The sequence below is a fragment of the Netta rufina genome (genome assembly GCF_964035555.1).
Source record: "Netta rufina genome assembly, chromosome: Z".
Lineage (NCBI taxonomy): Eukaryota > Metazoa > Chordata > Aves > Anseriformes > Anatidae > Netta > Netta rufina.
Window position 1 is genome coordinate 6,128,948 of NC_140126.1, and position 12,469 is coordinate 6,141,416.

Below are 12,469 nucleotides of genomic sequence, written 5' to 3' on the forward strand. Positions count from 1 at the left end.
ATCCTATCAAATACCTCCTGAAATCCTCTGGAGCCCCTGCGACAGTTTATTGAGAGTCCAGGACTGTTTGACCTTGGAGGGTGTGGGGAAAAGGCAAAGGAAGAAAGCCCTGGGCTTTTCTGCAAAACTCCTGCTTTCCAGAAAGGAAAATCAACCCCAGTCCCTGCATCTCAGGGTCTGTTCCCAGCTCGTAACAATTCAGCTCAGTGTGAACAATCCAGTGCCACTGCTCTGGAGGGGCTGGCAGAAAAAATGGTGCGTTAGGCTAAAAAAACTCCAAAATAATTGCGTCTTATTTGCCCTTCTTTGGAAGCAGACCAGAGGGTGCTTGGGAAGCTGCTTCTCCTTAAACAAAATGTAATTTCGGGACTGCCTGTGCCCAGGGCTGCAGGTGGCAGGGATGGACGGTGCCAGGTGCCCAGGCTGTCACCTCCGGGGCAGGGTGGCAGCGGTGTCACTGCCTCGGTGGCGCAGAGCTTGTGGGAACTGCATTTGCTTCTGGTTGTCTTGCTATTAAAAGGTCATTGCTAAATTGCAGGGGCTCCAGAGGAAAATTGATTAAAGGCTTAAAAGATGGTGTATGACCTAAAGGGGAGATTAAGGGAATTTGGTGGGCTGCTCGTGGCGGAGCTGAGCTGAGCTGAGGGAAGGAAGGAAGGAGGGAAAAAAAGTGAAGACAACTTTGCAGAGATTTCACAGGTGACAATTAGAGCAAGCAAAAGCAGTCACCGGGAGTAATCGAGTCACTTAGTGCTTCTGGCTTTGTTTTGCAGAGCGCTGGCTCTCAGGCGGGTGGGAAGGGGCTCCCCAAGCCCCTCGAGCTGCTTTCACTGCCCTGGCCATGCATGCCAGGATCATCCCATAGGGCTTGCTCGTTGCCAGCTGCGGGGGTTTAACCATTTGACATGGGATTTGAAGAAATTGAGCATCATTGTCATAAAGCAAAGAGCCTTTTTTTAGCTCCGTTCCCTTGCAGATGGGCTGAATAATAGGACCTCCCTTGATGTCGGTTGTGTTGAGGATGCAGCTATTATTTCCAAATGCAGTGACGTCTGGGGTTTGTGCCTTACATCGTCCCAAGGATCTCAGTACCCTAAGATAGGAATGAGGCCAGGGCCTAATTCAGGATAGGGGCTAGCCTTGAAGCTTTGTGAAGAAGCAAGGGGAGATGTTTCTCCTGGGAGAGGTTGTTCCCATTTCCTCTGCAGAATCCGCTGGTGTTCCCATGCTGGAGACTCAGGGATTTTAACTTTGTCTCTGTCCCTTGAAGCTGGCAGAGCCAAAGCTACTTCCCTGTGTGGCTCCTGAGAAATGGGGGAGAAGTGAAATTGCTGGGTCTGTGTCAAGCAGCGGTGCTAGCTGAGCTGGTTCACCAGCTGACACCTTCCAGAACTGATGAACTCTCTCCTGGCTTTCATCCCCCTGAAAGAAGGGAAGCTCACCCCTTTGGGTGGGCTGCAGGGAGGCTCTGAAGATGGGCTCCCTCCTCCTGCCTGCTTCTACCCCACGGTGCCATCAGCACAGGGGAGGGTTTAGGCTTGATTAGGAGACCCTCCTGCTGTTAGTGATGTGTCTGACTGGTTTTTCCTCAAAGCAGGAAGGTGGCAGTAAGGGGCTGGTGTGGAGACCTCATTTTCTGGGACAAATTGAGCATTTTCCCAGGTATACATCATTAATGGGATGGCAGCATCCCTGAGCAGCCTCTAGCAGCAGCACAGCCGGAGCCATCCCCACAGTCCCAAGGTATCCATCATGGTGCCGTCCCTACCAGAGTCCATGCTGAGATTTTCTGGGGTGCTTTATACAGAGGACATCTGGGAAGGAGCCAGGAGGCTTTGCTAGCCATGCTCGTGAGGCAGGCTGCTGCTGCAGGGACATGCAAAGTATTGGGGTGGGAACAACACAGAAAGAAGCCATATGAGGAACATTTTGGTCATCTGTGAGCTCTCTACAGCTGACTCCAGCACCTCTCGGGGGACCTCTGGCTCCAGCCCAGCCATTTTCACGAGGTGTCTGCAGCTAGTTTCCCAGCTGGCAGGGTGAGGAAGCCACCAGCGCTGCAGGGGCCAGGGCTGTCACACACAAAGAGCTATGGGGTCCCTGGGGCTGAGGAATGGGCACGGGAGGATGCAAATCAGTGTTCTGGGGATGCTGAGGCTGAGCAGAGCAGGAGAAGCACAAAAACATCCCTGCCTCTCCTCCAAAGCACCAGAAACCTCTTACTTCTTCCTCTCCATCCCCTGCCATGTGAGAGACTGCTCTGCCAGCAGGTCTCCCCATCCCCAGGTTAGCAGGAGAGCATCCCGAGGTGAGGAGCATGGAGCTGGGGATGCATGGAGCTGCCACTTGGGCGGGATGAGGGGAGAAGAGGCATTTTCGGAGAGCTGCTGGCTGTCGGAGGCAGCCTGCGCTTCCCCAGCTGGGAGTGATAGCTGGTAATATTTGTGGCTAGCCTGCTGCTCGGTACATGACAAAGTGCTTGTAGCTTCCCTCCAGAGGCTCCTCCTGGATAAATTTACAATTTCCAGGAGTTCTGGTGGGACAGCTTTGCCGAGGATACGCGACTGCCGATGGTCTCAGTTGCGTCTGATTACACCTGGTATTTTCCCTCTCTTCTCCATCTGGAGAGGCAGGGAGGATGGATTGCTTGCTTGCAAACTTTAAGTAAGGTGAAGGAAGGGGCAGGGGAATTGCACGGTGTAGGTTGTGCGGGTTTTTGTGCCTGGAGCCAGGAAAAGAGGGAGAAGGGGATGCTGAATCCCCTCTGGCAGATCCCACAGGCTTGGAGGACGTGGCATAGACATTCAGGCTCCCCAGTACCAGCTCGGGAACCCTGGGGGAACCCCACAGACCCCAGACAGCTGAGCTGGGGCTTCTAGCTGAGCTCCTGGGAGCAGTTTATGGGTCTCTGCACAGGTTCAGTTTCCAGGACTCTGTGGGGCTCACAGTGGGACCGGGCATGGCAGAAATCAAACTCTTTGGGGCAGTTTTGGGTACTAGTTGCCAAGACTTTTACTGAAGTGTACCAAGGGAGACAGCTACTCCTCTCTGGAGGTCAAGCGGGGATATTTTCCCATGTGCACCAACCACAAGCTCTTTGGGGTGAGGAGCAGGTGCTGCAAGACACATCTGGGTGCAAGGAATCACCGTGCCCCTGCACCACCTCAGCTCCACACATTTGACCTCACATCAAGGAGAAGGGCCAGGAGAGGAAAGATGGTTAAAGCTCCCCTGGAAGCAGAGCTTATTTTGGCAGGGACTGGAAAACGCTATGGATTTCATGCCCGGCATCCTTCCCAGACATTTTAGAGGGGATAAACCCAGCATTTAGGTGAGAGCTGCAGCAGATGCATCAAGCTCTGCTCCCCAAGCCCCATAGGTGAAAAGACTCGAGAGGTGAGCAAGCAAAAGCACATCAGCCCCTTGATGCTGGGCACAGCAGCCTGGTACCCCGGGATGCCCCAGCCCCACGTTGTGGCCAGGGATGTGCTCTCCACCCCCTTGTCCGCCCATGGCCCTATTTGCCGGCACCTTCCCATGGGATCAGCGCAGCCCCTCATCCCACCCCACTCCTCAGGTCTGCAGGAGCTGGCTGGCGTCCCGGCACGCCGTGTCCCAGGGGCTGCCGAGCAGCTGGTAAGGAGGTTTGGTCATTCCTGCCCCGGGGCTATGTGCGAACCAGTGACCTGGCTCTGAAATGGTTTGTGTTACAGGCAAATCTCCTCGCAGAGGTGTTGGGGGAGGAAAGCTGGCCTGGATGTGAACTCCCCGGGCTGGAGAGCAAATCCCAGCCCTGCCGAGGGCTTCCCGTGCCCCGAGTCCTTCCCGGGGGCCGCATCCTGCCCTCCAGCCCCACCAGCCTCTGCCCCTCGTGGGCACGCAGCACCGCGGGTCCCGTCCCCGTCCGAGGGCTGGCGGTGCTACTGTTGTACACAAAACAATAATCAGCTGCCGTAACGAGGACACGGAGTAGCTGAGCTGGCTTCCCCGCTGCTGTGCCGGCTCCAAGTAGAAACAGCTGCATTTGGTTTGGTTAAATGTTTTATTTACTCCCAATTATCCCAGATAACAGATTTGCTTGCCTTTGTTCAATATTTAATACTGCTTCGGAGCAAAGCTGCTCCGTGCTTTCAGCTGGAGGACGGGCTGATGGGGAGCAGATCTCTACTGTGGTGGCCCCAGGGGACATCAGGGTCCCAGGGGACAGCTGGAGGTGCCCAGCACCCCCATGGTGTGATGGTCCCAAAAGCACCCAGCCCGGCACCCCAAAAATGGTCCCATGCAGGAGTTGGGGTGCTCTCACCCATCACACCTCCCTGCTGAGGGGCAGCATTTAGGGCTCGGGGCTTGCACCACGATTTGCACTTAAGCAGGGCTCTGAACTCTGTTACGGGTGAGTAATGCCGCGTGCCTCCTCCCCAAATTTACAGCACTGCCTCTCGGTGTGAATTTTCTGCAAGGGAAATGAGAAAATCCATAGCTTGGTTTATGAGCCTTAATCAGTGTAAAACAGCGCCTTTAAGAAATTTATCTTTTGCTGAGTCTACCCTTTTATTCGGCACCTTCTAGGGAATAAATTCTCTCTCTTTGAGGCTGGGGAGCTGGCTTCTAGGTGGCAATGAGGCTGGGGGACTTCAGTTACAGACCTGGGTCCCTGCACTGGGGACACGCAGGGCCACAGTGTCCCTGGCCCATTTCAGGACCTCCTGGGGAAGAGCAGCCAGGAGGTTTTTCATTTTCATTGGTGTTGTCTTGGGAGGGTTTAGGGCTGGGCCAGGCACTGTTTGACTGTGGGCATCTCTCGTGCTAACCTGTGATGGTTTGAGCTCCAGAGAGGGATCTCTCTTTGGTGTGTAACTTCAAGTGGGAGGATGTCCAAGAGCAGCACAGATGAGGGGTATCAGAGCAAAGAGAAGCACGGTCAGAGCATTACCTCCCTCCCTCGATCCAGCCATGGGACACGGCCATACCCCAGCATTTGTGGTGACAGAAGGGACTGTCCCAGCCATAGCCGTGCTGCAGGGAACGCACAGGCAGAAGGTGTGCAGCTGATGGAGGCTCAGCCGGGCAGTGGAAACATGATTTATTCATCGCTGTTTTCTTTGTTGTTTCATACCAGCCTGTTGTACACATATGATTTTGGAAAAGTAGCGTTAGATAAATAATGCATTGTGTTTGCAGCTGGTGTGTGTGGAACAAAAGGAGCTGGGCAGGTGTGCGTGCAGGCGTGCTGCTCCCGCGTGCACGGTGATGTCTCTGCTCCCCACATGCTCCAGGCTGGCATCTCCACCCCATTAGGGTCCCCGCCATGCCCCCAGCTGCTGCAGCTTTGCTTTTGGCCACCTGGGTGTATTTTCACTTATCTGGTTATGGCTCACAAATGAGCAAAGCAGCAAGGCAGGGCTGGTCGTGGCAGCGGTGCAAAATTCCTCTCTGTGTGAGGACGAGGAGGGGTCTTCCCATCGCTTTTGGCACAAGCAGGGCACGAGGCACAGGAGCGAGCCTGGTGCTGGAGCTGTCCCCTGCACGGGGCAGAGCGCACGCACGCACGCGGGCTGTGTGAGGGCTGGAGCTCTGGCATGAGCACGCGATGCTGTCATGGGCCCTGGAGGTTTTGCTGGCACGAGCTGGGGATGATGAGTTATGCAGGTCATCCCGCGAGCGCAATGTAACATCGGTATCCCCCAGCAGCCCGGGGCCTGAATGTGCCCCAAGTGAAAGAGAAGAAATACCTCCTACAGAAGTGTTTTAGAGGCCTCTTAAAAGTTTTATGGGTACTATTTTTTTGTATCCCTCCACCTGTGGAACAAGGCATCTTTAGTACATTCAGCCCTCAGCGGGAGAGGAAAATTATAACTGATCCATTTCAGAAACCTCTAAAAATGACCTAAAATAACTTTTCTATATATAAAAATGCCACAATTTTAATGTCCATTATCTCATGACCTAGCAGGGCTAGCAAAAGCTATTGTAGATCATTTTTAGTGGTTTCTAAAATGGATCAGTTACACTTTTTCCCTGCACCGTGGGACTCGGGGTACAAAGACAACTGGGCTTTAGAGGTGACGAGAGAGACAAAACCCTGTGTCTGTGCCAGGGCATCCGGGGCTGCTTTCATCCTAGGGGCTGTCCTTGCGCTGTCACCAGCCAGGCAGAGGTGCTGGCACTGGTCAGGCAGCAGCAATTCCCAACGGGCTGCAGACACAGCAGTCAAAGAGATGCAGAGCCCAGGGCAGCACGTGATGGGGAACGCGACCCCGTTCCTGCCATGGGACTTCTGTGGGGTTTGCAGTGCCGGTGACCCTGATGGAGCAGATTTCACTGCCTGGCAGAGCTCTGCATTTTGCAGGGGCATTGCACGGCTTGCAAGAGGGATGAGCCCTTTCACCCCTTCAAGATTTTTGCAGCAAGAGCCCAAGCTGCTGTGCAGAGGGGGCGAGGGGACCGGGAAGCAACCGGGGACTGGGTATCAACCACCCTGGGCCTGCAGAGAGGACGTCAGCAGAGCACGTGGGAGAAGTGGCTTCCTGCCATGCAAGAGGTTAATAGACAGATTAGAGAGGGCAGGCAATGTTTGCAGCGAGAGGGAAGGAGCTCTGCCTTGACAGAGTTCGGCAGCTCCACGAGGCGACAGGGAAGTAAATATTTGCCAGGATTAGGGATGCTGCGTGCTGCCGCTCCCGTGTCCCCCGGAGAAGTGCCCGTGTGCCGGGTGGCTGTGGGACACCGAGGCTGTAAGCACCCAGGCTCAAGGGGACTATGTGATAATGGGGCTGAATTTGGGGGTAATGGGGGCTGAGAGCCGGACATCAGCCTGGTGGGATGGGAGAGGTCGGAGCTGGGCTCTGCACACCCAGAGGCGCTGCCCAAAGCCCTCCGTGGGCCTCAGGGCAGAAAAAGCCTCTAATGCTCCCTTGATGGCTTTGTTTTCCTTCGCTGCCTTTCTTGCTCTCTCTATCGGCCGACAGCCTGGCCCACCTCCAAAGACAGCATTACGGAGCGCAGGATCGATTGGAGCCTGCTATTTTATTTGCAGTCTGTAAGAGCCCTTGATGGGCAGGATGAGCTGTGCCGGCGAGGACCTTTCCTTGCTGAGGAGGGGGGTTGCAGGCCACCATCTGCATTGCCCCCCCAAGACGCCTGTTGCTCCAGGACTGATGGCTCTTTGGAAATAAAGAGCTTGCAGGAATATCCCCAGGCAGTGGGGGGACACCCAGAAAGGGAGGGTGACAGCTGAGGTGAGACAGGTTTGTGTGGCAGTGTCCCCTCGGCTGCTGTGGGCTGAGGATGCTGCTTAGGCACGATGGAGGCAGAGACACTCTGGTGGTTTCATCTCCCTTCCTGGCCTCCCCTTCCACCTCTTGCTGGCTAGAGGCACCACAGCCGACCAGTGTAAGCTGCCACAAGCACAGAGGCTGGGGTGTGCATCTGGGCCTCCTATCCCAGTGCAGTACCCAGGATCCTAAAGGTTTTCCTCATGAAGATGCGGCACCTCTGCAGGCTGCTGCGGAGCGGGGATGGAAGTGGCACGGGTGGCCCCTTTCACCACTGAAACAAACCAGGGACTCGAGGCCAACCCAGGCTCCTCGGCACAGATTGCTGAGAGCTGGATCCGGCACAATAGAGGGGACAACAGAGATAAATTATTCACAGTGGGGCCAATTGCAGGTCGGCAGCAGTGCAGCACGCAGGTGGGGGCATGGGACCGTGATAGAATTTGGGGGGTCCTGTCTCCAAAGCCTGGGCTGGCTCTAACTGGCTCCTGCTGTCATGCAGGAGGCTGTGCCCAGTGCTGAGCACAGCAGCAAGCAGATAGAGGCCCATGGCATCCCCCCCAGCACCCTCCTCAATGCCATATTTCCAGCCCCCAGCCCCGTGCGCCGGGTGCCAGGCGGGTGCTGTTAGCTCACACTGCCACCGCGCGGCCGCTGGGACACCAAAGCCTGTCCCGAAGTCCCCTGCACCCCTTCACCCCTCCGAAACAACCTCCCCAGAGCCCTCCTGCTGCCTCCTTCAAAGGGTGATGCTGTCCTGTGTTTGCTCCAGCCTCACCCTGGGGACATCCGCTGGGGCAGGGAAAGGGTTAAAGGTCTGGCAGGGGAGGAAGAGGAGGAGGAGGAGGATGGAGCCGGAGCGGGGAGCAGGCCCTTGTCTCTGGCCTTGCGATTAGCTGTTCTGCTTCGCTGCAGAGGGTCTGCTTGAATAATTTACCTGTGAGGCTCATTAGCCAAGCTCTGGCCTTCGTCTGCCATCTGAAGGCTGAAACAGCCATTAGGAGGAACACGCACCCCGTATCAGAGCAGCCTCATCGCCCTGCTGCCCCCTCCTTCATCTTGCTGTTGTGCTGCCTGCTTGTTCCATCCAGCCCTGCCCTGAGGTGATGGAGCACGTGAAGCCCTGTGGCTCAGTTTCCCCCTGGGGGACAGGAGACACGTTTCCCCAGGACATTCATCCCTGGGTACTTCATGGCACGGTGCTGTGCCCGCCTCTGCTCTCAGCAACACAGGGGTCCAGGTACTGAGAGGAGTCGACTTTGGCATCAGTTCAGATGATTTTACCAACCTGCAAGGGCCAAATGTATCAGCTAAAAGGTTTCCTCCTGCGGGCACCAGCCCTCAGCATTTCACAGAGACTTCCCGTGGCTCTGGCTGTGCTCCTGCAAAGATCACAGCGTGCTTGTATGTCCGGGCAAGCTGAGTGCAGTGTGAGCACATGGTTGCGTTTAAAACCTTCTGCCTCTAATCTCTAGGACCATCTGACAAGGCCAGAGGTAGATGCTCCCTGCTGCGTGCTCTTGTCCCATTTCTGGCTGCCTCTGTGTCTCCTGGGATGCAGGACCCAGCCTCCATCCCTGTGATGGGCTTGGGATGCTCTGCTGCTGCCGAGCATTAACACAGCCAGTCCTCCTGAAGAGATGGATCTTCCCTGCTGGCTTCAGGCTGTTCCACTGCATCTTGCCAGACGTGGTCCTTCTCCATCCCTTTATGGACCTCAGGGGTTTCTGAGAATCATCCCTCAACGCAAAGTTTATCACTCCCCAGGGACGTGGCAGAGAAAGCCGTGAGCGCTGCAGCTTAATGGGGTCAAGAGAGCAGCACCTCCTCCCCATCAGAAATGTCTCTGTAGCTGCCTTGAAGATAATTTCTCCCCGTACCTGCCAACCTCCTGTGCCACCCCTTATCTCATCAGAGCAGGTGACCTGCTGGGGGAGGAGGTGAGCAGCTCTGCACAGTCCGAGGCACGGTCTCGTGGTGGATCTCAGCAGCACACACGGGACATGCTTCAAGCTGATTTACACCGCCAGGGCTCTCCTTGAAAAGTATGTCCCCCTCCAGCTGGGAGAGGAGGGACATCCCCTTATTTAGGAGCTGGTGATAAGCCCAACTTGATGAATAATTCCCCTTTCTCTTTCCTCTGCAGCTCCCCCGAAAGAGCCAGTGCTGATGTGCCGGTCCAACAACTACCCGAAGGGTTTCTACTGCAGCTGGCACCTGCCCAGCCCCACCTACATCCCCAATTCCTTCAACATCTCTGTCATGTAAGTGCCCATCAGGGAAGGGTGCAGCAATGGAAGCACTTGTCCCCTGCAGCCTGGAGCAGGTCCCAAAAGGTGCCATGGGTCTCACCTGTGCTGAGCATATGGGGTCCGTATCCAAAAATGGGCCTGGGGGATGGTGCTGCAGGGACATCCAAATTCTCAAAGAAAGTCGCAAGAAATTCCCATTTGCCCAGAGGAGATTGCCAAAGCCTCTGTCTCCCATATCCCCTTTCTGTGCCCCAAAGTCCATCTTCTCTCCACCACTTGTCCATGCTGGAGGTTGTGCCTGCTGGTTTTTTTTGGCAAGTTTGGGACAGCCACGCTCCCTTCTGCAGTGTGCCAGCTATGGCCAGGCTGCAATGCCCCTAAGCTGGTTTTGGCCATGGCATGGCATCACCCCCACCCTGGCACAACCCTTATAGTGCCATGCCTTAGCTTTTGGGCCTTATTTTTCAGCAGAAAGGAGAGCCTGGTCCTCCCACAGGAGAGGCAGAATCATCCCCTGTGGGGTCTCATCCTTGCAGTGCGGTGGGGGAAGACCAGCAGCAGGCATTGCTTGGGGCCAGCATGATGGCCTTCATCATGGTCTCTCTGCAGGCTTCCAGGATAACACATCCTCCAGGAGGAAGGCAGACCTTTGGCTGTGGGGGAAATGGCACGTGGGAACTGTGGACTGAGCGGGGTCACCGCTTTGCTGCTGCCTCCTCTTCCTCTCCAGCTGTGTGTGTGCATCCCCATCCCAAGTGTTGGTCTGTAGCTAACAGCTCTTCTCATCCCTGCTTTCCAGACACGGCACGAGAGAGATGGTCTGCGAGAAGGACATCTTTCCCAAAAACAGGTGTCACATCAGATACCTCCAGCTCTTCTCGACGGTGAAGTACAAGGTGACTCTGACAGTCACGAATGCTCTGGGCAAAAACTCCACCTCTCTCACCTTTGACGAGTTCGCCATAGGTAACTTCCGCGGCAGAACCTGGCCTCTCCGAGCCAGTGTTGGGGTTGGCTTGCTCCGTGCACAGCATCTCCTGCCGGAGCGATGGGCCAGGGAAGGGCCAGGCTTTCCAGGTGGAGCCTCTGCCTACCTGGGCGTGAGATGGAGCCACGCTGGCATCCTCCTGGTGCCCTCCCTGTGGTGGTTTCACCCTGCTGGGCAGCCAAACTCTGCCACAACTGCACTCTCACTCCCCCTCCTCAAAGGAAGAGGGGGAGAAAATAAGATGAAAAGGGCTCAAGGGTTGAAATGAGGACAGGGAGGTTGCTCAACAGTTATCATCACGGGCAAAACAGACTCAGAGTAGGGAGATTAATGTAATTTATTGCCTATTGCTGTGAGAAACAAAATTGTGTTTTTGCAATAGAAGGTGTTAACAAGCTAAAGCAGTGAGAAACTGAAAGCAAATTAAAAACACCTCCCCTCCCCATATTCACCCTCTTCTATGTCCTCTCCATGGGCAACACAAGGGAACAGGCAATGGGGGCTGCGGTCTGTCCCTCTCCCTCACGGTCCCTCTCTGCCCCTGCCCCATATGGGGTCCCTCCTGTGGGATGCTGTCCTTCCCAAACTGAGCCTGCGGGGCCTGCCCTCAGGCAGCAGCTCTTCAAGAACTGCTCCAGATATTTGTCCATACTACAGGGTCCATCCCCCAGGAGCAAACAGCTCCAGCACAGGTCCCCCACGGGTGGGTGGCAGCTCCCCCCAGACCCCCTGCTCCTGCGTGGGCTCCTCTCCACGGGCTGCAGCTCCATCCCGGGGCCTGCTCCTGCGGGGGCTCTCCATGGGCCGCAGCCTCCTCCAGGCCACATCCACCTGCTCCACTGGGGGCTCCTCCACCCATGGGGGGGCTGCAGCGTGGAGATCTGCTCCATGTGGGACCCATGGGCTGCAGGGGGACAGCCTGCTCCACCAGGGGCCTCTCCACAGGCTGCAGGGGAACTGCTGCTGTGTGCCTGGAGCACCTCCTGCTGCACTCACCTGGGGGGCTGCAGGGTTGGGGGAGCAGGGCAGGATGCACATGGTGGTCCCACTGGTGGCCTGGTGTTTAGCCTAGTCCTGTCCCTTGTGGTCCAGGTGTCTTATGGCCGCTGGTGCTCCTCCTTGATAGGGGACTGCTGTGTATGGGCGCAGAGGGCTGAGAAAGTTGTGTGGTCCCTGGCACTGCCTTTCTTGCTCCTCTGAGCATTCCTAAAATAGGGGTTTGCTCTTTGTGCTGGAAGCAGAGTCACAGGAATTAGAACTGGAAGAAAAATTACAGCATCCCATCCCCTTCTCCCCATCCCTAGGCAGAACAAACCCTCCCATGTGCATGCATAGCTTGTGTAGCCCAGGCGTGGTGGCAGGGCTGACCCTGCGTGGCTGCTCTGGTCCTCAGAGCACCCCACGGCACCCTGGATGTAAGCACCCAGCAGAGTCCTGCAGGGCAGCTGTAAAAACCCAAGTGTGATAACAGCCATGCCTGTGTCCTGCCTTATCTCCCAGCCCTTTGCAGGGCTGCAGCAGTGCTGGCCAAGCCTCTGCCTGGCACCGACTGAGGCAGGGAGAGCTCAGCCCTGCTGCTGATGCTCCTCCAGCAGTGATGGATGGTCGTGGAGCAAGCAATTCAGTGAGGAGAGTGACAAAGCAGGGAGCTGGGCACGGGGATTTTGCCACCAGCCAAAGGCAGATTGCAGCCGGTGCAGTGACAAGGTTGTCCATTCTCGAAGAACAGGAAAAATGGGAGAGAGGAGTTCAGGAACAAGTTGAAAAACAATTTTCTGGTTACATGTGGCAACTACTGGACCAGAGAAATAAAGAAACGAATCCCTGAAGTGCAGCCAGCAGTCAGTCAACGCCTTGGATGTGCTGCATGTGCCAGTCCTGAGCAGCTGTAAGAGCCAGAGTGCAAGAAGAGGAGCTCCACCACTGTCCCAGATTTTCCCTTTCTACCCCAAATG

General features: G+C 55.9%; 1 protein-coding gene across 4 annotated transcripts in view; it reads left to right on the forward strand.

Moving 5' to 3' along the window:
* Window positions 1–12,469, forward strand: part of CNTFR (ciliary neurotrophic factor receptor) — a gene marked incomplete at its 3' end in the record, with an annotated part of 174,833 nt that overhangs the window by 144,056 nt on the left and 18,308 nt on the right. For all 4 annotated transcript variants that reach the window (XM_084304802.1, XM_084304801.1, XM_084304800.1 and 1 more), the window contains 2 exons: window positions 9,421–9,538; window positions 10,326–10,492. In XM_084304802.1, the coding sequence (XP_084160928.1) occupies window positions 9,421–9,538; window positions 10,326–10,492 (285 nt within the window). The remainder of the gene's footprint in view (window positions 1–9,420; window positions 9,539–10,325; window positions 10,493–12,469) is intronic.